The 27735-nt window shown below is 59.5% G+C and overlaps 1 protein-coding gene across 2 annotated transcripts; it reads right to left on the bottom strand.

Moving 5' to 3' along the window:
- Positions 1 to 54: 54 nt before the first annotated feature.
- CELSR3 (cadherin EGF LAG seven-pass G-type receptor 3) lies at positions 55 to 27735 on the bottom strand. 2 transcript variants are annotated; one of them, XM_060307243.1, is made up of 36 exons: positions 23026 to 27735; positions 20814 to 21464; positions 20160 to 20385; positions 19823 to 19938; positions 19394 to 19482; positions 19129 to 19286; positions 18417 to 18580; positions 18038 to 18163; positions 17778 to 17947; positions 17151 to 17336; positions 16481 to 16597; positions 15926 to 16097; positions 15631 to 15772; positions 15412 to 15532; positions 14911 to 15094; positions 14499 to 14600; positions 14265 to 14279; positions 13066 to 13160; positions 12636 to 12845; positions 12207 to 12402; positions 11784 to 11939; positions 11286 to 11460; positions 10518 to 10685; positions 10167 to 10293; positions 9873 to 10079; positions 9499 to 9673; positions 9154 to 9266; positions 8106 to 8185; positions 7445 to 7568; positions 6893 to 7009; positions 6640 to 6788; positions 6273 to 6388; positions 5811 to 5969; positions 5064 to 5264; positions 3383 to 4271; positions 55 to 1824 (listed from the first exon to the last, which is right to left on the bottom strand). In XM_060307243.1, the coding sequence occupies exons 1-36, from the start codon at positions 26765 to 26767 to the stop codon at positions 1797 to 1799; spliced, it is 9966 nt and encodes a 3321-aa protein (XP_060163226.1). In that variant the 5' UTR covers positions 26768 to 27735; the 3' UTR covers positions 55 to 1796. The 2 variants fall into 2 exon arrangements, with proteins under 2 accessions (XP_060163226.1, XP_060163227.1); XM_060307244.1 differs by lacking the exon at positions 14265 to 14279.

Below are 27735 nucleotides of genomic sequence, written 5' to 3'. Positions count from 1 at the left end.
GAATCATTCATAGCCACCCTCCTACCCCCCACCCCCAAACAGAATGAGGCAATAACCATTTTCTATAGAAGTTTATTCCCAAAACAGAGCGCGGCTTCACGGAACAATTTACACAGACAGGAAAAGGAGCCACTGGGCTGGAGGAGGGGGACGACCCCCAGAGAGGGGCATCTACAGAACCTAGGACATAGCAAGGACAGCCCCCTCTCCCCACAGCAGGCCCCTCAACCCTTCAAGGGCTGGGGTCTCTCTGGGTAAGGAGAGCTGGGGTCCTGGCTGGCGGGATTTGGCACCAGTCAGTAAAGTAGAACTTTTAATCTCCTTGGAAACTGCCCCCCAAGAGTATGCATGAAGGAGGTGGGTGTCTGCAGGGACCCTCCACAACCCTGCATGGCCACTGTTCCTAGTGGAAAGAGGATGCCTACTCTCGAGGCCTTCTAGGCCTGCTGCTCAGCAGGAGACTCAGGGCTGACCTTTGGCCTGGGGCTAGGGCTAGGGGTTAGAAACCCCTCAAGATGGCCAGGCTCAGGGTCCTCACAGGTGGGTCCTCCAAGCCCCTCTCCCACTTTCTCTACCTTCACTTGTAAACGAAGGGAAAAAAACATTCTCAACTGTAAACAAAGTGTAAAAGTTCAAAGTTTTAAATTGTAAACAAAGTTGAATGTTTTAAGTCTTGACCTGTAAACAAAGTAACAAAATTTAAAAGTCCCCAGTTCTGGACATCAGACAAAGTAATAATAGTGAGTTTGTGAACAGGGTCCTAACAGTCATTTTTCCCTTTACAAGGGAATAAAGGAGGGATGGAAGAGTCACTTCCTGCAGCCCGGGTGCCTAGGGCCAGGGAGGCTCCTGTAAACATGGGAGGCAGTGGCACCTACATTCTGAGTCTTTAATTCCCTTGTTTTTGCTCCCCTTGCTCCCCCTCCTACCCCACCCTTCAGAATAAATTCTAGCAGGGGGCAGTGTCAGGGAATTAAATGGCACCACACACAACGTTTGTTCACAGCAGGGGCAGGGGCTATGACCCCTCCATCCACCCTCTGCAGGAATGTCTGAATAGAGGCCTGAGCCCCTCCCCACGGGAGAAAGGGAAGCCTTGATCTGTAAACATGACATCTGCTGCTCCACCAGCGATCCACAGCATCAGTCCTGGGTCATAAGGCAGTAAGTGGCAGGGACTCCACATAATAAACACACACATCCACGGGGAGGGGCGGCATGAGCGAGCCCCTGTGAGGAGGTCAGAGGACCCCTGTTTCCAAGACCAACCCCCAGTCCCAAAAGTTTGGCCAGTGGGACATCCAAGAAAAAGCAAAGACTAATTCTGCACTTTGGGCCCTGACAATATTCAGATCAACTGGGGAATGGGGTGGGGGGAGCATTTACCCCTCCTGTCTGAATCCACTCTAGTAAGATGAAAGAACAATTAAATTGCCAGGGACCCAAATGGGGCGAAACTCTGCACCTCTGCACCTCTGTCCCCCTCCCCCTCCCAGCCCAGCCTCAGAACCCCGGGAGACAGAAAAGCTGAAAAATAACATAAGCATATCTCTCTGGTTACAAAGGTACAAAACGTATAAAAGTCCTCCCTACAGCTCCCTCATTCCGTGCACCTGTTACACACTTGCTCACATGCTCACAGACGGGCATGGACAGTCAGCACTGCAGCAACAGAGAGAGCTGGGGGGCGGGGGTATAGGAGGGTGCCATGGGGTCAGCCCCCAACTCCTGGAGTCTCTTCTGTTAGCCCAAATCCTCCACCGCCCTCGGCTGGTCCTCATCTGCACGTCTGCCCCTCAGGAGTGACCCTCACTTCTGGGAACTCTGCAGAGATGAATGTGGAGATCGAAGGTGGTTGCTGAGAGTCAGGTGCCTCTGGACTCCCCCACCAAACCAGACCTGGGCCACCTCCCCCATCACCTTCGCCTCTCAGTCCCTAGCGTGCTTATGCCCATTCTGGGGTTCTCAGAGCCCTTCACCCATTGTGGACACCCAGACTCACCAGCAAGGCCCCTTGGCTGGCCACCAATGTCTTTTCTCTAAGCACTTAGTGAGCACCTACTATGTAAAGACTCTGTTAAGCACCTAACAGATTTTGTCTCAAAAATCTCCACACCTCAAAGAGTTTGCTACCACAGACATACTTTGCAGATGAGGAAACTGAAGCTCAGAGAGGTCAAGTGTGAGTCCAGAGCCTGAACCCCTGCTCAGTTACCCCAGCCCTCCCCCAACAGTCGGACCCTAAGGCTGGGCTGCAGGAGGATCCAAGTGGTGCTCACAGCTCCCTCTCATCCCCACTTCAGCATCCTTCCAGAGCCCTGGGCACCAGGACCCCAAATCTGCCCCTCTCTCCTTCCTGTCTTCTCCCCCATCACTGCTCAGGTTTTTTGTTGGTCTCCTGCCCCAAACCCAGGGTCTCCTTCCCTCCACCTACAGAAAGTCTTCTCTCACCCTACAGACCTCCACAGAGCCTGACCTAGCTGTTCCTCCTTCTTAAAACTCAACTCTGGGGGCTTCCCTGGTGGCGCAGTGGTTGGGAGTCTGCCTGCCGATGCAGGGGACGCAGGTTCGTGCCCTGGTCCGGGAAGATCCCACATGCCGTGGAGCGGCTGGGCCCATGAGCCATGGCCGCTGAGCCTGCGCGTCCGGAGCCTGTGCTCCGCAACAGGAGAGGCCACAACAGTGAGAGGCCCCGTACCGCAAAAAAAAAAACAAACAAAAAAAACTCAACTCTGCTTTTGGCGTCCAAGACCCGGTAATTCCTGGTTCCTCCCCACTCCGTCTCTGACTCCTGTACCCAGCTGCTTCCCAGGTATGTCTGCCATCCCCTACTCTGAGATGCACCGGGTCCCAACTCAGTTCCTGTGTGTCCTACCCCACAGAGCCCATAGGCAGAAGGAACTTAACATTGACTGAAGGCGTAGGTGAATGAATGATTTCCTCTCAAAGTAAGTTCTTCAGCCTGGCATGTAAGGCACCTACATCCTGGCACTACTTCTGGCCCCTCCTTATCCCATACTACACCCTAAGCAAAGCCTCCTCGCCTCCCTGCCCCTTCCACATACCAGGCTACCTCCCGCTTCTAGGCCTTGGCTCCTGCCTTCCCCCCTCCACTAGCTCAAGCCCTTTGGAAGGCACCTCACTCTCCTCCTTAGTCCAGGAGGTGCAGGCCCCAGTCATACAGCCAGCAAGTTCTTGCTAATCACCCCATTCACTGCCAGATTTCTGCCCTCAGGCTGTGGCGCCCTGGCTGCGCAGCGCCTAGGGTAGCCCATGCTCTCTGCCAAACCCCACCCCATTCTGTGGCAGAATACAGGGCAGGGTGCGTGGGAGGTTGCCCTAAACTGATGGGGGTCTGAGCAGGTGGCCGGACCCTGCTTACTCTGAGTCGGGTGACAGCTCCGAGATGCTGTGGGATGTGGCAGAGCATGGCGTGGAGGGCCCAAGCGCAGAGGCTGTGGCAGAAGGTGTGGCAGTGGTGTGAGGGCCCGAGGGTGTGCTTGAGGACTGCACGGCAGAGGAGAGGGCTGAGGAGTTGAAGGAGGCGAGGATGGAGGAGAGAATGTCCAGCTGTTCTGTGGAGGGGCCGTGGCTAGGGCCACTGGCTGGGTCTCCCCTAACTCTGAGCAGCTGCGGGGGTGGCCCAAGGCCTTCTCGCGAGGGGTGCCGGCTAGGCACGTGGTCCAGCCGCTCCCCTGAGTTCGAGCTCTTGGACAGAGAGTCCAGGGGCCGGGACGGCAAGAGGGGGTCCCTTGAGAGTTGCCGCTGGGGAGACAGGGGCAGAGGTGGGGGCTGTGGGTCAAGGTCCCGGGCACCATGGGGCGGGGGCAATGTGCTCAACCACTCGCAGGGCGCCCCTAGATCCAGCGCATCCCGTGACCCAAAGCGGCCAGCCATGGCACCAGGGTAGTCCCTGGGTGGCTGCCTCCGTGGTAGGGTGCTGCCCCGATCCCTGGGCTCCAGACGGCCTGGCACAGCATCCAGGCATTCCTGGGAACCTGGCCGACTCAGGGGACGCAAAACAGGGGCAGGGGCCTCCTCCAGTCGTTCACGGCTCAGCTGCCGCCTGAGGAGCAAGTCCAGTTGTTCTCGGGAGGAGTAGCGGCTGGCTGGCTGCGAAAGGCTGCCAGTGCCCCCTCCGGCATAGATGCGACCATAGGAGGCAGCTGGCACAGCACGGTGGCCCAAGGTGGCTGCACGGCACCAGGACAATTCAGGGGCGCCCCGGGTCTGTGGCACCAGCGGGTACTGCAATCGGTTCTTCAGGATGCCTGTGGGAGGAACAAACGGGGGACAGTGTGTGTATGGGGGCCAGGAACTTCCTAGGTCTAGGGATGCAGCAGCCTCTGGAATCCCTGTGACACAGGGTTGGGGGCAGAAACCCTTTGGGGAGCGGGTACAGAGGCCGTTCCTGGGAATCCCAGAGAGGCTGCAGGATAGGGGTAAGAGTGAGGCAGTAATCCCCGGGGTCAGGACAGAGGCAGTCCCCGTGGTGCAGGGGTAGGGGCAAACCTCTCCCCAAGGTCAGAGGAGGGGCAGCCCACAGGTCTGGTAATGCAGGCCAGGGTCAAAGAGGCAGGAATCCCCAGGGTTGGGGCAAGAGCAGTCCCTGGGGTCCCTGTGATGCAGGGGTGAAGGGAGAAACCCCTTGAGTTGGGACAGGGACAACCCCTTGGGGCCCCTGTAAAGCAGGATAAGGTGGCAGAAACCTTCCAGGTTAGAGCAAAAGTTCTGAGATCTGGGGCAGAGCAGCCCCTATGGTCCCTGCAAAGCAGACTGGGGTTGGGGGAGGGGGAGGAATCCCCCAGGTTGAGGCAGGAGTGGCCTCTGGGGTCTCTGTGGTGCAGGCCAGGGTATGCAGGGCAGTCAATTCCCAGGTCAGGATGAGGCAGTCCCCTGGGACTGTGAAGCAGCTCAGAGGAACAGAAACGCCCATATCAGAGCGAGAGAAGCTCTCAGGATCCCTGTGAGGCTATTTGGATTAGGAGGATGAAATCCCCTGGCTCAGGGCATGGGCAGTCCCCAGGGTCCTTGAGGCACAGGCCAAAATCAGGGATCCATACCTTTTCTCTGGCGCTGGGCCCGACCCAAGGAGGTTTCATCTCCACTGGTCAGGGCCAGGTCCGGCTGGTTGTTGTTGGCTGCGTCCTTGCTGGTGTCCAGTCCCAGGCGCCTTTCAGAGCCCCAGGTCTGCAGAACACAGGGAGCAGCCTCACATCCCCCCAGGGCTGGCCAGTAGGACAAGAGATCATTGCCATCCACATCTGTGGAGCCAGGGCAGATAATAGGAGTCACCCCAGTGACTCACAACCCCTGTGATCCAGACTCAGTGGCCCCCTAACCCTAATGACTCCTGAAATCTGGGTCTTTCTCATGAAGCAGAGGTAGGAATAGCAGAGTGTGTCTCAGAGATCAATGGAATCATCCAGCGCGGGGGATACTGATAAGCTCCCCCTACTCTTGACTGGAGGTGGATAGAGCCTGGAGGTGGGGGAGCCTGACAGCTGAGGGGTCAGGAAGACCAGGCTGAACCCCAGCCCTCAGGGAAGAGGAGGGGCTGGAGAGATGACATGTCACCCTATAACATCCCTGACCTTGTTCTTCTGTTGCCTGGGCCACTCCTGGGTCTCTAGCCAGCAGAACTCTGCTGGGAGGCTGGATGGGGAGAGGTATGTGGGGGACCAGTGATGACCCCAGGTTCCCAATAAGTCGGTCCCAGGAATCTTCAGGGGATAGCAGGCTTTCTGAGTCACACCAAATGGAATATGGGGTATCTCTTGGTCGCCCATGGGGTCAGAGGGCCCCATCACCTTTGGGGTGTGTAAGGAGCCTCTCACTCTGGGCTGCCCGGCGGAGTGGACGCTGGAAACGCCCCCGCGTCCGGCCATTGTCCTCACTTTCTGAGGATGGGATGGACAGACTTCTCTCCTCCTCCAAGGACAGGTCACTGTCAGAGTCAGAGTCTGCACCTGGAGTTGGGAGATCAGGAGGAAGACACAGTGGTGGCCAGGGGAGGTGAGGGACTTGGGGGTCTCGAGGAAGGCTATGGCAAGGGGGCTGGGGCCTTGGGGAGAGAGCTTGGAGTGGGGGTAGGGACAGAAGGGCTGGGACTTGCCAGGAGAACCAGGCCTGGGTGGGTAGATGCTTCCTGGGGCCGTGACCTCAGGGGAGCTCACCCCAGCATAGTCAGCTGCTGCTCCCAATTTGGGGCAGAAGAATGAGGAATGGGGGAGAGACCCTCTACCTCCCTCCTCCTTGGGCCAGGCTCCCACCTCCACCAGCATCTCGATGGAACATGGCCACATCCAGGTCAGTGGGGCCAGCGTGAGCCTGGAGGCCGTGGTCAGTGTGGTCGGCAGCCGAGCCATGTCGAACCAGGACGTTGTCCCTGGAAATGCAGGAGCCCCCCCATCAAAGAGGGATGGGATGGGGTTCTTTGGACACAGGTGTGTCCGTGAGTAAACAGGTGCATGTGGAATGGCTCTGAAGGCACCCCTGGGTGTGTGGCAGGAGGTATCTGGGGCAGAGGTAGCAGCAGAGGCCCAGATGGCTGAGATGGCTGGAGCCACCCCGAGGACCTGGTAAAGTGGGGCTGGTCTGAGATGTGTGCCCCCCTCACGAGGAGGCCCCTCCCCTCACCTGAGGTAGCTGCGGCCCCGCTGGCTGTCTTGGTCCTGGGTCCGGCCAGAGCGGGCACTGCTCACTGAGGAGATGGTGGAGGCGCCCAGAGTGATGCGGATGAGGCCGCTCTCCTCGAAGAGGGCCGTGTTGTTGTAGGCCCCGGGGCCCTGGGGAGGTGGTGAGGACAGGAGTGTGAGCCAGCCTGGAGAAGCCTCAAACCCTGGCCTCCCAGGGCCCCCACCCTGACTCCCTGGCCTTGAGAGCCCCTCACCGTCCCAGGCGTTGGCCTGGCCTCCTCGGGCGCTGCCTTCCTGCCCAGACAGGCTGGTGTCCAGGCAGCCCGAGCATCTGCGTTCAGGACACAGAAGAGCAGCAGCACCGCCAGGCCCTGCGGGTCAGCAAGGATCATTGAGGGGATAGTAAAGGTCAGTGAGAGGTCAGAAACAAGGCAGAGGTCAGAGTAGGGCCACAAGGGGGTCAGCTAGGGCTGGTGTAAGTCACTGTGGGTCAGCAAGTGGGATCGGTCATTGCAGATTAGAGTGAGGCAGTGAGAAGCCCAAGGGGGGACCCAGTAAGGGAATCAGGGAAAGTCAGCAGACGCAGTGAGAGGTCAGAGTGGCATGAGTGACCGGGGTCAGTGAAGGTCAATGTGGACTAGCAAGCGGCCAGGAGCCTCAGCACTGGTGAAGGTCAATCCAGGATCAGCAGTAGTCTGGTGTCAGTCATCAGGTGGGAGTCAGCTCTAGGCCTGGGGTCAAGGCCCTGGGCCCCACCCTACTGAAGCCCCATCTGGTCCAGGGTGAGGGAGGGGTGCCAGAGTTACCTGGAGCCCACAGAGTCCAGCGTGGAGGTAGTGGAAGGCCAGGATGCTGTGGTTGACCGCCAGGAGGCCAAAGAGCCAGGAGGCACTGACCAGTAGAAGGAGCAGAAATGAGCTGCGAAGGGTCCTGCCGCGGGAACGTGAAAGGACACAGGACATGTGAGGGTCACGCAGGGCTCACACGGGAGACATGGGAGGACACGCAGGGTCACAAAGAGGACACCCAGGGGACATGGAGGGAAAGAAACTCACACAGAAACATGGAGGTCTCAGGAGGGCACTAGGGGAGTCTGGAAGTCACAGAAAGAACCAGGAGAGTACTCAGGGAACCATGAGGGAACACGGGGAAAGCAGACTGAAAGCGGTGGGTGGGGCATAAGAGAAAGCATGGAAAGTAGGTGGAAATGCACGGGGCAAAGGGCAAAGTGAGCCACCCAGGCCTTGGGAGATACTGGAGAGACAGCAGGGCACAGACAGACCTGTGGGGCCAGAGTAAGGCAAGGGTGCCAGAGAGGGACTGCAGGCCAGGGCAGATGTGACTTCATCCCCCTACCCAGAATCTGGAGCCCAGCCTGCACCAGGGATGCTCTGGGAACCCCCAAACCCCACCCAGGAGAGGGCTGCCATTCTAAGATCCCCCACTTCCTCCAGCCAGCCAACTCACAACGCAGAGGTCTTCTTGGCCTCCCTCTGTCCAGAGGAGCAGGATGTTCGGGCAGCGAGGAGAAACATCGTCCCATTCATCTGGACCCGTGGCCAGACATGTGGAACAGGGGCAGGGCAGAGAGAGACAGAGATAGTGAGAGAGACAGGGACAGAGAGACACTAAGACTCAGAGAGAGAGGCAGAACCAGTGAGAAACATACGCAGACACACACACACACACAAAATACATAGATCAAAAACAAAGAGAAACAGAAGAGGGGGACTCCCTGGTGGCGCAGTGGTTAAGACTCCGTGCTCCCAATGCAGAGGGTCTGGGTTCGATTCTTTTTTTTTTTTTTTTTTTTTTGCGGTACGCGGGCCTCTCACTGTTGTGGAGCACAGCCTCCGGACGCGCAGGCTCAGCAGCCATGGCTCACGGGCCCAGCTGCTCCGCGGCACGTGGGATCTTCCCGGACCGGGACACGAACCCATGTCCCCTGCATCGGCAGGCGGACTCTCAACCACTGCGCCACCAGGGAAGCCCTGGGTTCGATTCTTGATCAGGGAACTAGATCCCACACGCATGCCGCAACTAAGAGTTAGCATGCCACAACTAAGGAGTCGGAGAGCCACAACGAAGGAGCCTGCAAGCTGCAACTAAGGAGCCCATGTGCCACAACTAAAGGAGCCAGCGAGCTGCAACTAAGGAGCCCGCCTGCTGCAACTAAACCCAGTACAACCAAATAAACAAATATATTAGAAAAAAAGAGAGAGAGAAACAGAGGAGCTTAGAATCATAGAAAAAGTCAGAGATAGGGAACCAGAGAGGGACTGAAAGATGGAGGTGGAGAGAGAGACAGATGTGGGGAGAGGAAGCCGAGTCTCTGACCCCACACCTCCCACCTCCATGCCAGTTGGGCAGGAACAGAAATGGAGGCTAAGCCCAGGAAGCCTGCAGACTGCCACCTGGCACCCTTCAGCTGATACCACCACACCTGCTGCAGGGCCGCCTCCCGCGACCCCCCACCAAGGGGAGTGCAAGGTGGCACTGAGTGGAGGGCACTCACCATGATGACAAGGATGACAGGGCCTGCAAAACTCCAGATGAGGGGCTCGTGGATCGAGATCCAGCAGAAGTCAGGGTTCCCGTAGCCCTCAGGATCCAGGCCGACAGCCAGGCCTGTTGGGGAGAAGAGATAGGACAGGGGAGGTGTATTCTAGAGCTGCTGACTCTCTCACGTATGGGGAGAAGCTGGGGTGGGGGCAGAGCAGCCTCCTCCCTGAGCAAATGGCAAGGGAGATTGAGGTTGGGGTCATGATCAGGATTGGGGGCAGGGGCAGGGGTCAGGCCATGTGATGGATGGAGGTCAGGGGTCACAGGCCTGGTTGAGGCCAGTGAGCAGGGCCCTCACCCAGCAGCACAGCAGGGACGCCCCAGCCCAGGGCGTGGTAGAAGCGCATGGCGCCGCGGTCCACATTGCGCGCCTCGACCTGCATGCGGTAGAGGTGCAGCCCCTGCACGAGGAGCCACGCGAAGGTGCTGAGGAAGAAGTAGTGCAGGAGGATGGCAACCGCGGTGCACAGCAGCTGAAGGCAGGGTTGGGGGGCGTCAGGACCTTTCCTGCCACGCCCCACCTCTGACCCCTAAACCACTGCACATTACCCCAGGATCCTGCCCCAAACCCTGGCCCCAACCTGAGCACCTCTGACCCTGAACTCTGGCCCCAGGCCTTCCTGGGCCAGGTGAGGTCATCAGGACACAGGTCCCCTGGCCCTGACCCTGCACCTGGTTTTGGGTCCTGTGGATCCCCAGCAGGAAGAGAAGCTCTGCCACTCCCAGGGCAGCAGCCACATTGGCATGGATCCCACGCATGTTGGACTTGAGGCTGCGCAGGCTCAGCAAGATGGCTGCGGTCAGCAGCAGCGCGGCCACGGACACTGCTATGACCACATGCGTGAACACAGCCAGCAGCTCCAAGTCACCCTCCAGCCGCTGTGGGGACAGGGATGGTCACTGGGGTATTGGGCACTCCTGCCCTTTGACCCTCCCACTTCCTCAGGACTCTGAACACAGCCCCACCTCACGGGGAGAGGCATCCATGAGGACCCCGAAGGTGCCCGTCCGGCTGCAGCGACACCGTGCGTGGGACCCGTTCCTGTGCACCAGCTCACAATCCCGTGCTGTCCACATGCCGTGCTGGTCCGCCCTGTGGCCACAGGGCAGTCAGACCTACCATCCCCTCTGGGGAGTGCCCCATCGCCAGGCAGGGGTTTGTGAGAGGCAGTGGGAGGGGCCGAGGGTTCCTGGAGTTGGGGAGCAGCATTCCTCATGGGTCTGGGTGCACAGGGGCATTGGTGGGGGCCCCAGGGGCAGGCTTGGCCTCCCAGGGGCTACCGGGGGACCAAGGGTTTCCAGAGTGGAGGTCCTCACGGGCCAGGCGGGTCCCACTGCACGCAGATGGCCTTGCTGCGATTCGCTGTCTGTAGCAGGCGGAACTCCAGGCTGATCGGGGACTCTAGGACACCCCTTAGGAAGTTGCGTCCATGGAACACAGCCACACTGACCACCGGGGAGTTCATAACAGGGTTCTGGGGAAGCCTGAGGAGACAGCCCACCTGGTCTTGGGCACTGCTGATCTCCCCAGGCTCTGGCTGCCCACCTCACTGTCTTCATGTCACTTGCCATGGCCCACCCAGAGTCTGAGATGCCCTAGAGTGGATGCTGTTTCTGAGAACCCTTTTAGCCCCTGTTGGGCTGCTTCAAGACCAGGAGTCCATGGCCTGGTTCTGCAGAAATGCAGCTGAGAGGCTTCAGACCCACTGCCCACACTGGAGTCTGAAGCCCAAGCAGCTACAGACTTTGCCTCTCAGTGCCCTCCCTTCCACCCCCGGCTGACCTCCTTCAGTCAGCCAGTCTTTGCCTATCTCCATCAGCCAGTTTGCCTGTCTGTCTGGCTCCTGTATCCTTTATGTGCCTGGCCCCAGCTGTGGCTCTGTGTCTATCTCTTCATTTGCACAACTGCCCAGGACATGATTCACATGGAGCCCAGCATGGACAAGGCTCCCAGAGCCATGGGCAGGAGCCTCTCTGTATGATTGTGAACCTGCTCATTTGTCCACCAAAAAAGGGGGTGCTAGGCTGGGGAGAAGCTTGCGGGAAGCCCAAGGGTGAGGAGCCTGGGAGTAACTCTACTCATACCTGGCACCCCGGCGCTCGGCCTGGAACTGGGCAGGGAGCAGCCCCCCTAAAGTGCGGTAAACCAGGAGGATGACGATGGAGATCCCAGGCTCAGGCTCGGGCTCTGGGGGTGCCGGCGGGGGGGCCACACTTGAGGTGGTGGAGTTCTCCATGCTGCTGCCACTTGTGGACAGAGCTGCCAGAGGAGGGGGAGGAGTCACTGTCAGTGACCCCTGACCCCAAGCACCCACAAACGCAGCTCTGAACCCAACCCAGCATCAAGCATGGGAACCTCTTCCCTTTGCAGGTCCAGAACCAGGGTGGGTGCAGAGAGCAGAAGCCCATGAAGGACACATGGGTCCCCCCAGCACTGGATCCTGATTATCAAGGCCTGGGCGAGGTCACCTGCGGTAAGGGGGAGGGTCTGGCAAGGGGAGAATTGACAGTAGGGCGACATGGCATCTGGCTTAGAGGGCAAGGAACCAGGATCTGGCCCGTGGGTCACCCCAGGGCTCTTACCTTCAGGTGGGGACAGCCGTGGTGCCTGGGAAGGGAGCAGCACGTGTGTGTGAGGATCCCAGGCATACTGGCCCCGGAAAAGGTTGCTGTGGTAACGAGGGTAGCGACGGGTCCCCCGGCTGGGACTGGGGTGCTCCATGCGGTCAATGCTGAGCACTGCCCGGGAGGAAGAGGGGTGAGACCCATGAAGGATCTCCTCCCTGTGCTGAGAGTCCCACTCCCTCCTCCTCCCATCCTGTACCCAAGTTCCACAACCCATAGCCTCCTTGCTACCAGCGCAGAGCCTGTCCCTGCAAAGCGCTGAAGGTGGCAGCACAGGCTCCTGCCACTAAATGTTGACATCAATAGCCCCCAGCCCCTCAGACCTCCAGGTCCTTGCCCTTTCACGGCCCCCTGCCCCGCCCCACCCTACCCTCCACATACTGATGTTGGGTGTCACCAGCCCCACGGGATTCAGGTACGTGAGTTCCATATTCTTCGCGAGCGTGGCCGCGTACTCCTCCAGGTGCTGCACCAGCCCGGCGCTGCCTGGGGAACCCCCAGGGGCCCGCTGCCCCAGCGCTGCCCACAAGTCCCCAGTCTCTGGAGCAAGCAGTGCAGAGCCGGCCCACAGCAGATTCTGGGAGGAGGGAGGTGAAAGTGGGCCCAGCCAGGTGAGGATGTGTGAGGGGACAGGGCATGCCTGAGGGGTCTGGCCAGGTGCTCAGAGAGGTCCCAGTAGGGTGTGGCTCTGGAGGGGACAAGGGGAGAGAGAGAGAATCCAGGGCCTTCACTTCCCCGGGGTCGGGAGGGGCCTGAGCAGAGGGGCGGGGGTCAGGGCCAGGGGATCGGGAGCCCAAGGTGTAACCCCACCTCATTGAAGTGGGCGTCTTGTGTGGCTGTCAGCCCGAAGCCCTGCTGGTGACTCTCAAAGGCCAACAGGTGGGCCAGCAGGCGGGCAGTGACTCGGACATCTTGGCTGAAGTAGTGGTCAGTGTGGCCAGTCACCTCCCGTAGCCTCTGAGCCAGCTTCTTAGCCTCCACTGTATCCAGGACTGTCTTGTTCAGCTCTAGGCCATCCAGCTGCCAGGACAAAGATGGGGATGGTCGCTCTGTGGTCACTTAGGCCTTTCTCAAAAGCCTCACAAGAAGAAGAGTTTGGATTAAAGGGCAACTGGGAAAAGCCCAGGAGGTCAAGGGCTGGGGCATGATGTCTGGGGCCCAGCACAGGCCTAGGGAGACTGAGGCCAGGGCCAGAGCCAGGGCTGGTCTTGAGTGCAGGGCAAAGTCTGGGCAGTCTCACCAGCAGATTGAGTTCTCGAAAGGCAGGGGAGGTACAGTTGAAGAGGTCAGGCTCCAGCCAACCCTGGTCCTCGTCGCATAGCCGCACGGCAGCTCCTGAAGGCAGTTGACCCTTTGTCAGGCCTGGGGCCTGGACACCTTCATTGAGGAGGTGACCACAGCACCCTCCCCTACCCCAGGGGGAGCTCTGAAGCAGAGACCAGGTAGTAGGCATCCACGGCTGGACCCCTGGATAGAAAAGCCCCAGCCCCCAGCCCAGATGGGCCCCAGGCGCTTGTCAGTCAATTCCTGAGGGGTCTGTGGACCATTTCGAACCACCATGACATAAAGAAGAACACAAGGGCAGGACTGTGTGTGTGCATGTGCACCCAGACACACACACACAGGCCAGGACAGCTTCACAGACATGTGGCCCAGGGCAAGAACACAAAAACCAATGCTCACACCTGCACACGAGTAGATGTGTGGCCCAGGACAAACACACAGATACACAGTGCACCCCCAGGAGAATTTTGTGACCAAAATGAGGTGGGGGTGAAAGTTCTCACACAAATTTTAACTGCCCCAGTGGTGACTTTGCTGCCATCTCTCCCTTATCTGTGAGATTGGAATTAGAGTTGAATGAGAATTGACCTGGGCCTTAAGAGAGCTTGTAGCCACCAGCAAGAGGCCCCCTGACTTAAACACAGAACCCCCTCCCCAAAAGACAGACACAGACGCGTGCACAGGCACAGAATGACGCACAAGAGCATGCACACGCAGACAGTCTCTGTCCAGCCACTGCAGAGACCTCAAGCAGCGGGAAGGGTTCTGTGAGGACCTCAGGCAACAGAGAGGAGTCTGTGGGGTCCTCAAACAGAGGGCAGGGGTCTTTCAGGACCTCAGGTAGTAGGGAGAGGCCTGCAGGAACCTCAGGAACTGAGAAGGGGTCTACAAGGACCTTAGGAAGTGTGTGTGGGGGGAGGGGGTGTCCTCAGGCAGTGGGGAGTGGTCTCTGAGGACTTTAGGCATCAGAGAAGGGCCCCCAGGGTCCTCAGACAGTCGGAAGGGGCCTCCAGGGGCTTCAAGAAGCTGGGAGCAGCTTTTAGAGACCTCAGGCAGTGGGGAGGGGTCTGCAGGGACTTCAGACAGCAAGAGGGATCTGCAAAAGCTCTGGCAGTGGGAGGGGGCAGCGCACCTGAGCAAACACGTACCCCTTACCTGCACCCCGCAATCCTGCCCAGAAGCCAAGAGAAACAGATGGAGGCTCAATGAGGATGTGGGGAGGAACCCAGAGCCCCTAAGAGGTAGGGAGGGGCCCACATCGACTCCTACCCCACTCCCACCTCTTTGTAGGAACAAGGCCAACCAACTCAGGAAAAGAGGTGGCTCCGGCAAGCCAGAGGTCAGGCCTTCCCCGACCCTCAGCTATTTGCCTGTCCCCCAGGTACTCACCCAGAGCCCCCCGAGGACAGGGCACTGAGGCCAAGACACCAAACTTGGTCTGAGGCCACCACACACCAGATCTCAGGGACTTGGGGCAGGCGTCATAGAGCACTAGGGAGGAAGGAGGCACTGAGCCAGGCAGCCAGGGGCTGGAGCAAGGGACAGCTACATCCACTGCCCCCCACCTACCCCAGGCCCACTGCCTACCACTCTGCTGCTGGCCTCATGGGAGCTGGCCCATCAGATTCTGTGACAGGTCCTCAAAATACTTGGGGCAAATGTGGGAGTGCCTGGGTGTAAGTGGTCTCCCTCAGAGAAGCCTCCCGGAGCCCCTACCCAAGAAGCCAAGCATGCCATGGGACTTGGTGACAGCGTGCCAGAGCCAGCCCTCTGTATGTGGAGCTGGGTGGAGCCTGCTCACCCCGGCAGCCGCTGGCTGTCACCTCTGCAAAAGGACTGTCACAGCTGTTGCACTGGCGGCCAAGGGCTCCTGGGCGACAGGGGCACTGCCCGCTGTGGGGGGCGCATGAACGTGAGGTGGAGCCCACAGGGTAGCAGTCACATGGGAGGCATGAGTCGCTGCCCCGCGGTCGGTAATGGAATTCCTGTTTGAGAATGGGTCAGGGGCCTGAGGTCAGAGGTCAGGGCTTAAGGTAGGGGTCTCAGGTCAGGGCTTGGGGAATGAGTGGAATCAAGGGCAAAGGGTCAGGAGAACAGTGCTCACAGGCCAGAAGGAAGACTGGCCTCAAATGAAACATAAGAGAGGGGTTAGATGTCAAGGACAAGAGATGGCAGTTAGGTCACGGCATAGGGGTAAGAGGTCAGGGGCTGAATCAGGTGGCAGAGGTCAGCAAGCTGGATAAGAATCACAAAACATGTCTACAGAAGAGTTAAAAGGTCAGGGGACAGGGGACAGGCGCACCTTGCAGTGACACTGCCCATTTGTCTTGTTGCAGTTGGGGTCAAAGCCCTTATGAACGTCGCAGTTGCAGGGGCCACACGTTGGGCTCCCCCACCAGCCCCGTGGGCACTGTTGGTCCATCCTGGGGTGGACAGCCACGTGAGACGCCTCCACCACATCTCAGTGACCCTCCCTAACTCCCACCAGCTCTTTCCATCATCTCAGCCCCCAGCCCCTTACCTGTGCTCACAGTGGTGCCCAAAATAGCCACCTACACAGTCGCAGGTATAGCCATGGGGGGCCCCAGGGAGGTGCCGGCATGACCCCTGATTCTGACAGGGGTTCAAGAGGCAGGCGTCCACACAGCCCGGGCCATAGTAACCTGCAGGTTGGGTCAGGGAGCTCAGGACACTGGCCACAGAGCATGGGAGGAAGCAGGCACCTGTCCTTCTCAGTCCCTGCCTCCTCCAGGCTCTCCAGGTCCCCCCATCTTCACCACGAGCCCCAAATCACCCTGCCCCCACCCAGGCCCCACCTGGCCAGCAGGTACAGGAAAAGGTCTGCCAGAGGTCTCGGCAGTCAGCATGGGGTGGGCAGGGCCCAGATGCACAGGCGTTGGTCACGACACAGCCAGGTTCCACGTTCACTCGGTGGCTCGGGGGAAGCAGGGCTGGGGAGCCCGAAGGCGTGGAACCAAGCCATACTCCCTATGGACACAGCCAGCAAGGGGTGAGACCCATGCCAAAGCACCTTAGCCCCAAGCCCAGCAGAGCCAGCCACCTGCTCTGATGACCCCTGACATGCAATCTCCCTACAAACCCTAGACCCTGACCCAATGGTCCCTGCTCTGTGGCCCCATGGGACCCCTAATCATGTGTCCCTGACACAGGCCTCTAATGACCCTTGATAATCTAAGCTAGACTCTCACCTCCAACAGCACAGAGAGGCTGGATCTGTCTCTGATGGCTCTGGGTCACCACTACCCCTATGCCAACCCCCATGTGAATGCAGCATTTCAGGTCCCAAGGCACCTCTGATCTCTGACCACTCACCCTACTGCCCCATATCATGTTCGCATGCTGACGCTCACCTGAATACAGCCAACCAGACCCTTAGAAGCCTCCTCTTCACTGCTGGGAGGCAGGCCTCCCACATGGAGTCGCTTTACCTTCAGGCCCTGCAGCTCACTCCCCACCGCCAAGGTGTCCTGGAGGAAGAGGACAGTCAGCACTAGGGGTGTGGGGGGGACCTGATGGGCCCCTGCCCTACCCCAGTGTCAGTTTTGGCTTTTCTAGGCCTTATCCTGCACCACCATGCTCTGTCCCTCTGGCCCAGAGGACTGGTCTGGAAATGAAATGCTCCCGAGTATGGAGGACCTGCTGGAGCATGGGGGACGGGTGACAGGAAGTTTTCAGTCCAGAGCTGGGCTCAGACTGGCCCTTCTCTCCTGGACCCAGAACAGACCCTAAAATTCCATGACTTTGAGCTGGGAAGATCAGGAGACCAGAAAAGGTTTCCAGAAGTTTGGCAAAGTGCTAGCTGCAGAGGTACCCCAAGAGTAGGCCAGAAATCTGCGTAGCCTCCCTGACATGAGGAGGGTGTAGCAGAGTGGGCTCAGAGCGAGGACATGAGGAGGGGGACTCGGGGGAGAATATCAGACTATGTGCAGTGGAGGGAAGTGAGAGGACTAGAGGTGGGGTCAAATGAGGTGGGTCTAGTCGGAGGCTGAGAATGGACCACCCCAGGGTTAGAGGTCAGACCTGGAAGAGGCTAAAGTCCAATGAGACCATGAGGACATGGTGGCCCCGCCGGCCACCTGGCTCCTCCTGCAACTCCAGCCGCAGATCATGCCATCGGCCATCACTGACAGTCACCTGGTCCAGGAGGATGTGGGCAGCGCGGCCCGAGCCCCTGGTCACTGTCACAGACAGCAACCCCCGATCCAGCTGTGGGTAGAGAGGCACAGTCCTGGGGTCAGAGCCCCAAGTTTGGCTGGGGCTAGGAGTATCAGGAGGTGAGATCTGAGGGCTCAGAGGTCAAGAATACCAGAGGTCAGTACAGCAGGGACAAGGCTATATTTGGCACATAGGGCACTGTGCCCAGGGACACTATGCAGCAGAGAGTGAAGTTAGGGGGCAGAGGTCAGGATGAGGGGTCATGGATTAGTGCAGGTGGCACAAGAGAGCTATGCTGGTATGCTGCACCTGCAGAGGATATGATAGTGGGGAAGAGGGTCAAGGGCCTGGGTCCAGAGCAGGGTCAAGTATAGTCAGTACATCTGGCAGAGAAGTATGCTGTGTGACCAGGCCTGAAACCACAGGAATGTTGCTGGTGCATTAGAGATTGAGAGCTGAGGGTCTAGGGAGGGGTCAGGAGGACAGACACACCTGACAGAGGAGTGTGCTATGTGGCCCAGCCTGGACTTGCATCAGGACCCCCTGCTTCGCCCGTGTCCGAAATGCCAGCCCCAGGTACCACGGCACAGATACAGCCATGTCATTTCCAAAGTCCCAGCTCAGTGTGCCGTTGCCACGGAAATGGTGGGGATGGGCCATAGCTGGTGGGATAAAAGGAGAAGGGTCACAGGCCTCACCTCAAGAACAGAATTTACCCTGCAGGCTCCTCCTGCCCCAGGCTGCCCACTCACTGAGCCGACAGTCTTTGCCTCCGAAGCCCACAGGGCAGTCACAGCTGAAGCCACCCCAGCGCTCTGAGCAGAAGCCGCTGTTCTTGCAGGGGCCTGAGTCACAAAAGTGCAGCTTGGCCTGGCAGCCTGGGAGAGGAAGGTACATAGAGGAGGTAAGAACACAAGGTGGTGGGGGGCGCAAAACACAGAGGTCCGGGGGGCTGAAAGTGGCCATGATCTTAGCCCCATGTTCTCTCGGGGGGTAGAATTGGTAGGACTCAGGTCCTAAAGGCTAGGCTATAGCGTTCTGCTTGCCAGGAAAGGAGACAAGGAGGAGGTCAGATTTTGAGTTAATCCACATAGCTTTCCACCCTTTCCCTATGATGAGGACATGGCCTACCTGCCATGGTGCCGTTGTTTGCAACAAAGGATGCCATGTCCACTCGACGGCCATCAATATGCAGGTCCCGCATGCAGCCAACAAAGTCCTTGTGGGACACGGGGAAGTTCTCGGGAAGGTTGGGGACACCCCCCAGGAGCAGAGGGCCTGTCAGGTCCAGGGACCTGGGGGTCAGAGGTCCAGGTCATTGGTGGGACTGGGGCCAGGGTAGGTTTGCTCCTGGTGGGGGGCATAGGAAATGGAGGGGGTAGGACTCAGAGGGTATGGTGATTGAGCAGGGAGGGTAAGATCAGGCTGAGGAAGGAACTGGAGACTTACTTCAGTTGCGGGGGTGCAAAGGAGAGTTTATGATGGGCAGATGGTCTGGGGAAAGGTGGAAGAGGCTGGGGTTGAGGATGAGGATGAAAAAGGGAGGCATTTGGGTGGCTGGGGGAGGGGATGGGGTCAGGTGGGCTGTGGGGCATTAGAGAGAGTGGAACCTTTGGGGGAGTGGAACCTTTGGGGGAGTGGGTGCCTGGGACTGTGTGGGAGTGGGCAGTCTGGGCAGAACACAGAGAGGGAGGTTAAGGTGAGATGGGGTTTCAGCATCCTAGTGGGGAGAGGGAAATACGGTGGTTTGGGGAAGGATGGGGAGTTTGGTAGGCAGTATTGGAAGGCTTGGAGTGGGCTTTGGCAGGCAGAAGGCTTGAGGATCAGGGGCTGGGGGCCTCACTTCTTGGAGCTTGTTTGTGTGCCAGCAGCCGCGCATGAGTAGTTGCCAATCTCAGCACCAAACTGCAGAGCCACAGCCATGTCGCAGTCATCCACGCTCAGCACAGCCACCTTGTCCTTGGAGGGGCCCTGAGCACCCCCCAGGGCATCTGTCCGGGGCTAGAGACCCAGGCACACCACTCAACAGGACCCCCAGGGTGACCCCTGAGGGGCAGAACCTGGCATCCCAGCTCCCCCCATACTCCCATGCCAAGGGTGGTGCCCACCTTGTTGTAGTATCTCAGATGCACTGTGTGCCACTGCCCGTCATTCAGGCCCCCTGGAACTGTGGGGCTGACCACTGTGTTGGACTCACCTGTGGGGTGGATGTGTGTGGAGGCTTGTCTGGAGCTGCTAAGTCCCCCTCCTCCTCCCACCCAGTCATGCAGGCACAGCTACTCCCAGGGTGACCCTGGATGCATCAGATAACTCTCCCCACTGGTGGCCACACTGGCTGGACCACAGTGCATTTGGACAGGTAGGAGAAGCACACACTTCGTGGAGAGATGGGCTTTCCCATAGGGAAAGTGGTCCTCACTGTTGTCTGTTGGGCGTGGAGGTGTGTGTTCGGGTGTGCCCGTGGGGCTTGCACCCCTCAGCCATCTCACCCATACATGCACCCACTCGCGCCCATACTAGTCCGCGGGGGCACCCACCGGTGGAATATGTGAGTCTCACTTGCCCAGCCACGAGCTCCAGGGCCAGGAAGTCATGCTTCTCGTTCAGGCGCCCGTTGTAGAAGAGCAGCCCACTGGGCTGCACTGTGGCGAACCTGGGGGGGTGGGGCGCGTCACAAGCCGGACCCCTCCTCACACCCACCATCCCTGTGACAAGAAGGTTTGAGGGAGCTCACCCAGGCTAGGGTGAGAGAGGAAGTAAGAGGGAGGGGAGGGGGCGGTGTCCTATGGGACGCCAGGGTGGGGCCGTCAGGAATCTGGGTCTTGAAGGTAATGGGGACCGCGTGCAGGCGCGCAGATGCGGGCGGGCACCTACGAGAGGGACAGCGTGAGGTGGAAGCGCTGCCGCAGGCCGCGGAACATGACGAAAGAACTGGGCGGGAAGGAGCGAGCCGCCACTTCGCAGCGCGGACCCTCGAAGGCGCCGCCCGCCGGGCACTGGCAGCGAAAGCCGCCGTCGGGCCCGTTGGCGCAGGTGCCCCCGTTGCGGCAGACGCCGGGCACGCAGCGTCCGGCCTCCGTGTCTAGCTCGCAGTCTTCGCCTAGGGGTAAAGCCGCAGTCAGAGGCGGTCAAGACCGCGCCCGCCAAAGCGCCAGCGGGCCCCGCCCCTCCGAAGGCCACGCGCTCCAGGCGAGCGCCAAGACCTCTGAAAAGTCCAGCTCCCTCAAGTGGGCAGCCCCTAGTTATACCTGACCCCACCCTCCCTCCCCGCCTGGCTGCGACCACGCCCCTCCCATGGTCCCGCCCTGTCCACTACCGCGGACCTCAGGGCCCCGCCTCTGCCCAGGGCCCCGCCTCCTTCGCTACCTCGGCCCCACCAAAGCCTATTTCTTCGCGGCCTTAGGCTCCCTCTGGGCCAGGTTCTACCGCTTCTGGACTAACGGCGCCCAAATCGACCCCGGTTGGCTCAAGACTGATGCCCAATCCTCACTTGCACTGCAGGTTCACCCAGCCCCGCGCCCTGCTCACCTGTGAAGCGCGGGCGGCAGACGCAGGTGTAGCCGCCCTCGCGCCGCGCGCAGGCGCCGCCATTGCGGCAAGGGTTGGAGTAGCAGAGATCGAGCTCCGTCTCGCAGAAGTCTCCCGTGAAGCCTGGGGGGCAGCGGCAGCGCAGGCCTGCGATGGGCTGGATGGGTCTGAAGAGCGTGGAGGCGGAGGCCAGGAAGGGCGCAGAGGAGTCAAAGCGCAGCACGGACACACATTTCATGTAGTTCTCACAGGGCTCGCGCAGGCATACGTTGTCGTCGAAGGGCAACACGTCCAGGAGAGAGCGGGCGGCAAGTGCGGCTCGGCGCACGTACAGCTGCTCCTGCAGCTCCTCGGAGCTGAACCAGGGACCTGCAGATCCAGCCCCGGCCCCGCGTGGCGCCAGCGCTGAGAAGCTCACGTTGAGCACGGTGCCCCCCACGTCTGTGTCGTTCTGGATGTTGAAGATGAAGACGTCCTCGGCGGGTGTGGCAAGTACTGCGGCCACGCCTTCCAGGAAGTGGCCTAGCAGTGGCGAAAGGAAGCGTTCCTGCCACATGTTCTCAAGGCGCACGGTCAGGCTGTTGGCCAGCAACTCCTCCGTGATGATGATCACGCGCAGCACACACTGTGCCGTCACACTATGTAGCCCATCTGCAGGCGGAAGTGGGGGAAGTGGTCAGTCTGGGGTCAGCGGCTGCTCCTCCCTGGGACATAAGAGGGCTGGGGCCAGTGACTGCTCAGTCCCCCAGCACCTCTGTGTTTAGCAGGCTGACCATGCCAGGACACAAGGAGGTCTGAAGCTTGTGATCACCAACTCTCTCAGCATCAAGGTGTCAACAAGTTGCTGCTTCCTCTTGCCTCCCTCCAACACAGGGAAGGGCCTGAGCCAGGGATCAACCAACCCCCCCCCCCTCTGCCCCAACAGTGCCCATGGGTCAGCAAGTCATTCCTCCAAAAGCACACAAGAAGGTCCCTAAGTGATCAGTAACCCACCCTTCCCCAAGTTATCATGGTCAGCAGGCCAATCAGGACAGAAAGAGGAACCAAGGCCACTGACCACCGACTTTCCTTCCCCTCATCCCCCAGCATTGCAGAACCAGCAAAACATGCCCTCCAAAAATATCCCTCTAGGTCAGGGATCACCCATCCCCTATCTCTGGTCAGTCAACTGCTTTCCCAAGGCACTAGAAGGGTCCCTAACCCTGTGACCACTCAACCTCATCCCCCAGAACCCTGGGTCAGCAAGCTCCCTCTCTCCAGGAGGGCCTTGGACTCTGGCCTCCTCCTCAGCATCCTTGAATCAGCAAGCTGCCCATCATCTCAGACCTGGGTCCTGCGATTTCAGTGCCCACCCCCAGAAATGAGCATGAGGTGCTTATATGCCTTGTCTCCAGACCCTAGTACACACTGGGTGGCCAACAGCGATGGTTGTCCAGTGAACTGAGGGATGAATGTGCCTTCATTGGCAGTGCCAGGAGTCCATGCTCCAGAATTGGGGAATAAGCACTGGTAAAGTCTCTCCCAACCCCTTCAGCCTCCAGTATTCAGGACTGCAAGAGCTTCTCCTGCCTGCGCTCTCCTATGAGGGAACAGCTTGTGAAGGCCTGGGGACATGGCTGCAGAAAAGAGGCAGGTGGACCTCTGGACATTTCCCCAAAGGGCAGGGCCTTAGTCAGCCCCTTCAATAGCAGCCAGGTCTGCTCTCTGCCTGAGGCTGCCAGAGTAAACTGCTGTTCCCAATCACTAGACTACTGGCCTCCCTCTCCTCCACAGATGGGCTGAGGGTCATACCAGACCCAAAGTAACCCTTCATCTGAACAGGGATGTGGTGTGGGCTGACTGGTCTATGCTGGCTTTTCCTGGGACCTCCAGAGCATTACCCCAGGACTTCTAGCCTTTCAGAGGGAGGGGAGCTATCCCTAGATTAACAAGCAGACAGTTCTTTACAGTCAGCAGACAGTTCTTTACAGTCTTTATGGGGTCTGCTAATGCCCTAGAATCTTTGGGGTTCTGTGGAGACTGCCCAAGACCCTAAACAGAGACTATATGACCCTAACCTGTGAGGCAGATCCTGTGGGGTGCAGGAACCCAGAGCTTAAGGGATTCTTGGAAGGCTTGAAAAATCCCTCGTTGGTTTGAAGTGCCTTGTGGGGCCCCTGAGGACCTGACAGGCTGAGGTCACTGGCTCACTTGATTAACCCCCGCCCCTCACCTGTGACAGTCACCAACATGGAGGCCACCAGTGGGCGGTTGTTGTCTAGCTTGCGGCTGAGTCGAAGCTCCCCGCTGGTCTGATTGACCACCAGCAGCTGCAGCTCATTGCCCCGCTCAAAGGAGTAGAAGAGGTGGTCAGAGACATCAGGATCGTAAGCAGGGATGCGCCCAATGATGCCTGAGGGGAAAGTGTCTGAGCGGTTGGATACATAGTTGTTGAAGAGGATCTGGAAGTTGTTGAGCACAGGGCTGTTGTCATTCTGATCAACCAGGCGGACGTGCACAGTGGCCCGACTGACCAGAGGGGCTGATGTGGCCTGCACAACAATCACATATTCCTGGCGAGCTTCATAGTCCAGGTCAATGAGTGCTGTCAACTCTCCAGAGAAGATATCCATTTGGAACAGCTCAGGGATGTTCCCCTCCACAATCTGGTACATTATATGAGCATTGGGGCCTTCATCAGGGTCCACTGCAGTGATCTGGGCTACCACCGAGCCCACAATGCTGTTCTCCTTCACTCGCACCTCAAACTCCTCAGCTGGGAAGACCGGTGCATTGTCATTAACATCCTGCACCGTCACCTGGATGCTGACTGGAGTCCGAAGAGGGGGCACACCTCGGTCCACTGCGTAAGCAGTCAGTTCATACACTGGTACCGCCTCCCGATCTAGCCGCCTCACTGTGCGGACAATGCCAGAGGTGGGCTCAATGGTAAAATCTCCATCCCCATCTTCCCCATTCTGGAAAGTGTACTGGACCCGGCCATTGGCATGAGCATCCCGGTCAGTGGCTGAGATCTGCAGGATACTGGTGAAAGGTGGGGCATCCTCAGAAACCAGCCCTCTGTAGTGGGAGGCCACAAACTGTGGAGGGTTATCATTCACATCATTGACCATCACCTCCACATAAGTAGTGTCTGCCTTCTGTGGGATGCCATTGTCCCGAGCTGTAATAGCCAGTGTGTAGGTCATCTGGTCCTCATAGTCCAGTGAGGCCTGCAGTGTAATGGCCCCTGAGTCTGCATCAATGCGGAACTGGGGCAGGTTGTCCTCCAGGAGATAAGTGATACGAGCATTCTCACCCACGTCATCGTCAGAGGCACTGATGACCACCACGGTGCTACCCACTGGCCGATCCTCATTCACACTCACTGAGTAGTGGGCACTTTGAAAGACAGGCCGGTGAGTGTTGGCATCTGTAATGTTGATGTGCACATAGCAGTGATCATGAAGGGCGCGGTCAGATGCAGTTAGCACCAACTTGAAGTAGCGTTCCTGCTTGTAGTCCAGTGGCAGAGCCAGTGTCACCAGACCTACACCCCCCTGGGAGCTGATGGCAAAGCGATTCCGAGTGTTGCCTCCTGTGATCTGGTAGCTGATGGCACTGTTGGCATCACGATCTACAGCAGTCACACTCACCACACTGGTGCCCACGGTCGCATCCTCATTCAGTCGTAGGTGGTACTCCTTCATAGTGAACTCAGGGCGATTGTCATTAACATCCAGCACAGTCACTGTGACGCTGGCTGAAGCTGAGAGTGGGGGTGAGCCATGGTCTCGGGCCTCCACACCAAAGAAGTAATGCTCCACAGACTCACGGTCCAGGGGACCACTCACAGAGACCCAGCCAGTGGCACTGTTTATCACAAAGGGTGTATCAGATGCCACACCAGTTAGGGAATACTCCAATCTGGCATTCTCTCCATGGTCTGCATCCACTGCCTGAATGTGGATGACTGAGTGGCCCAGGGGCGCGTTTTCCAGGACAGAGACCTGGAAGGGCGTGCTGACAAAGATAGGAATATGGTCATTGACGTCGACCACCTGGATGCTGGCCAGGCCTGTGTTGTTGGACAGTGGTGGGCGGCCTGCATCCTGAGCCCGGATGCGCAAGGCATACTCTCGCTCTGCCTCAAAGTCCAGAGGTGCCACCACCTGGATCTCGCCCGTGAGGCTGTCGATGGCAAAGTGGCCGCGGCTGTTGCCACTGATGATGTTGTAGTGCACCAGTCCGTTGGCGTCCTTGTCCCTGTCGGTAGCCGAGACGCGTAGCACCACCGTATGGGGGCGCACATCCTCGCGCACCTGCGCCACGTAGCGTTTCTCGCTAAACTGGGGCGCATTGTCGTTCTCGTCCAGCACGGTTATGTGCACACGTACAGTGGCAGAGCGCGGCCCGGGCTCTTGTCCCTGGTCGCTGGCCTCCACCACCAGCTCGTAACTTTCCATGTGCTCGCGGTCCACGCGACCGCTGGTGCTGATGAGCCCTGAGCGCGGATCGATTTCGAAAGCGGCAGAGGCGGCGGCGCGCTCAGCTAGCGGCCCCACAAAGCGGTAACGCAGGTTGGCGTTGGGGGGCGCGTCACCGTCTGTGGCACGCAACTGCAGGATGGGGTAGCCCTCCTCCACGTTCTCGCGAAGCGTCTCCCGGTATTGCGCCTGCTCAAATACCGGCGCGTGGTCGTTGCGGTCGGCCACTGTCACGGCCACCATGGTGGTGGCCGAGAGGCGCGGCGAGCCATGATCCTGCGCCGTCACGCGCAGGTAGTGGCGATCCATGCTCTCGCGGTCCAGAGCAGCCTCTGTGCGAATAAGGCCGCTCTGCGGGTCGATGCTGAACAGTTCCAGAGAGCGGCTGTTCATGAGCGCAGCCAGCGAGTAGACTAGGCGTCCGGCCTCGCCGATGTCCGGATCCTGCGCCACTACACGTAGCACCGCGGTCCCCGCCGCCTCATTCTCGGGCACCAGTGCCTGGTAGTTGTACTGCGGAAACTGTGGGTGGCGGTTCGCGGCGCGACGGGGGCGGGCCCGGCTCGCTGGGGGTATTCTCCTGGCTCCATGCTCGGTCGGTCCCCCAGCGGGGCGCGGCCTCGGGCGCTGAGGGAGGAAGCGGCGGCGGAAGAGGACGCGGGAGCGCATGCGCTCGGGCGTTGGCTCGGGAGCTGTCCGGGACTCTCGCAGTGCTGAAACAGATGCGGAAGCTGTCCTCTCCTTGCGAGGTGCTGAATCCAGCCCGGGGCCGGATCTCACGGCCCCAGGAGGGCGGTCCGGCCGGGGCCCTGTCCTCCTCGCTTGGGATGTCCCGGTTCTCTCGCTCTGACCCCTGCGCCCCGGCGCCCACAACTCCCCGCAGCAGTGCGTGGTTCCCACTTTTTGGGGGGCGCCTGTCCCAGTATTCCTCTGGGAGAACACCGGCTGGGAACCACGGGGCCGAATCCGAAGGTCCGAAGGGAAGGGAGAGCTGTTCTCTGGGCCCGGGACCCCTGGGGAAAGGCGTTCTGGCGACAGACTATCTCTTTGCAACGGCCCTGTCCGCCCGCAAGAGGAGACCTCTGGACGCCAGCATAACAGAGACCCTGGTCCTTGTCCTGTCTCCTGCCCGCGGCTGCCAAATGTCTTAACTCCATATTCCGCACCCAACCCCGGCTGCTCAGGGGGCCCTCGACCGCTTTGGTCGCTTTGCCTTCCCTCTCGGAGCCCCACGAAGACAGGTTCCCTGACTCCCAGGTCAGGCTTTCCATCCTCTCGGACCCTGGGCGACTCGGGACAAAGAGCTAAGGCTCCGCCGCCGATCCGCGCCCCTGGCCCCGTAGCAGCAGCTACCCCCGGGTCCCAACCTTGGCCCCCGCCGACCCCCAGCTCCTCCCGGCTAGGAGGGAACAAAGAGAGGAGGAGAAGGAGCAGGAGTAGCGGGGTGGTCGGCCCCCTGAGACCCCACCACGGCTGCCGCCACGCCATCACCCCCTACTTCCCCACACGGCCTCCACTGTCCTCCGCCTGGGTCCAGGCCTTGGGCCCGCCTCGCTGCTCGGGCCCCCACCCGGGGCCCTGCCGCCGCCCTGGTCCCCGCCTCTAGGCCTGTCGCTCCGCGCCGTCGCCACCCTCTGGGCACCATCTACTCCGCGGCCAGAGTCCCTTTGGGGAGCGGCCCCGGCTTTTGCCGCCCCCACCACAGCATCCCCGACGCTGCTGCCGCCTCCCGCCGCTCCAACATGGCTCCCGGCCGCTGCGATGGTTCGTTCCACCTCCGCCCCGAAGCCCCAAATCCGATGGTACAGGCTGTCGCGCATGGCAGCTCTGGATAGCGAAGTTACTGCCGCCATCTTTATTGAGGGCGGAGCATAAGTGCTAACCGCGGTCCTGAACCGGGCTTGGTGCTTCACTGCCCCTGGTTCCACCCTCCTCGTGGCCACCGCCCTCACCAGCATCCCTCTCCCTAGGGCGCTGTCTCAGCTCCGTCTTCCAGATTTCTGCTTGCGGATCTCCCTTCCTGAGCACTAGTTTCGAACCCTGTCCCGGATTTTGGTCTGAAAATTTGGTGCCCATGATGTGCAGAGAAAGCGTTCTCATGACTCTTGGGTGGGGATACCATGTGGAATCCTGGGGTCGGAGGGGACGATGGCTGGACGGGGCCTGGGGTGCCAGCAGGCCAAACAACAGCCTTAACTGTTCGATCAAAACTTCGCTTTGTTTTTTGTTTTTGCTTTTTCGGCTGCGCTGGCTGCGGGATCTTAGTTCCTCGACCAGGGATCGAACTCGTGCCCCCTGCAGTGGAAGCGCGGAGTACTAACCACTGGACCACCAGGGAGGTCTCAATCAGTGAGTTTTAACTCATGAAACATGTCGCGACCATCTGTTTGTTTGGAGGGCCCCAACGGAGCAAACTTCCCTGCCTTGCTGGCCGCCAGCAGTCTTCCGGGTTGGGG

This window comes from Globicephala melas, chromosome 11, assembly GCF_963455315.2.
Source record: "Globicephala melas chromosome 11, mGloMel1.2, whole genome shotgun sequence".
Classification (NCBI taxonomy): Eukaryota; Metazoa; Chordata; class Mammalia; order Artiodactyla; family Delphinidae; genus Globicephala; species Globicephala melas.
This window is presented reverse-complemented; position numbering and strand designations above follow the sequence as displayed.

What these genes read in the sequence shown, in the direction of transcription:
- CELSR3 (XM_060307243.1), bottom strand. Translation starts at nt 26,767, where the DNA reads ATGGCGTGGCGGCAGCCGTGGTGGGGTCTCAGGGGGCCGACCACCCCG. An exon ending in TTCGAGAACTCAATCTGCTG is followed by an intron (nt 12,846 to 13,065) that starts GTGAGACTGCCC and finishes TTGTCCTGGCAG; the next exon opens with CTGGATGGCCTAGAGCTGAA. An exon ending in GCTCCTTACACACCCCAAAG is followed by an intron (nt 5,265 to 5,810) that starts GTGATGGGGCCC and finishes CTGGCTCCACAG; the next exon opens with ATGTGGATGGCAATGATCTC.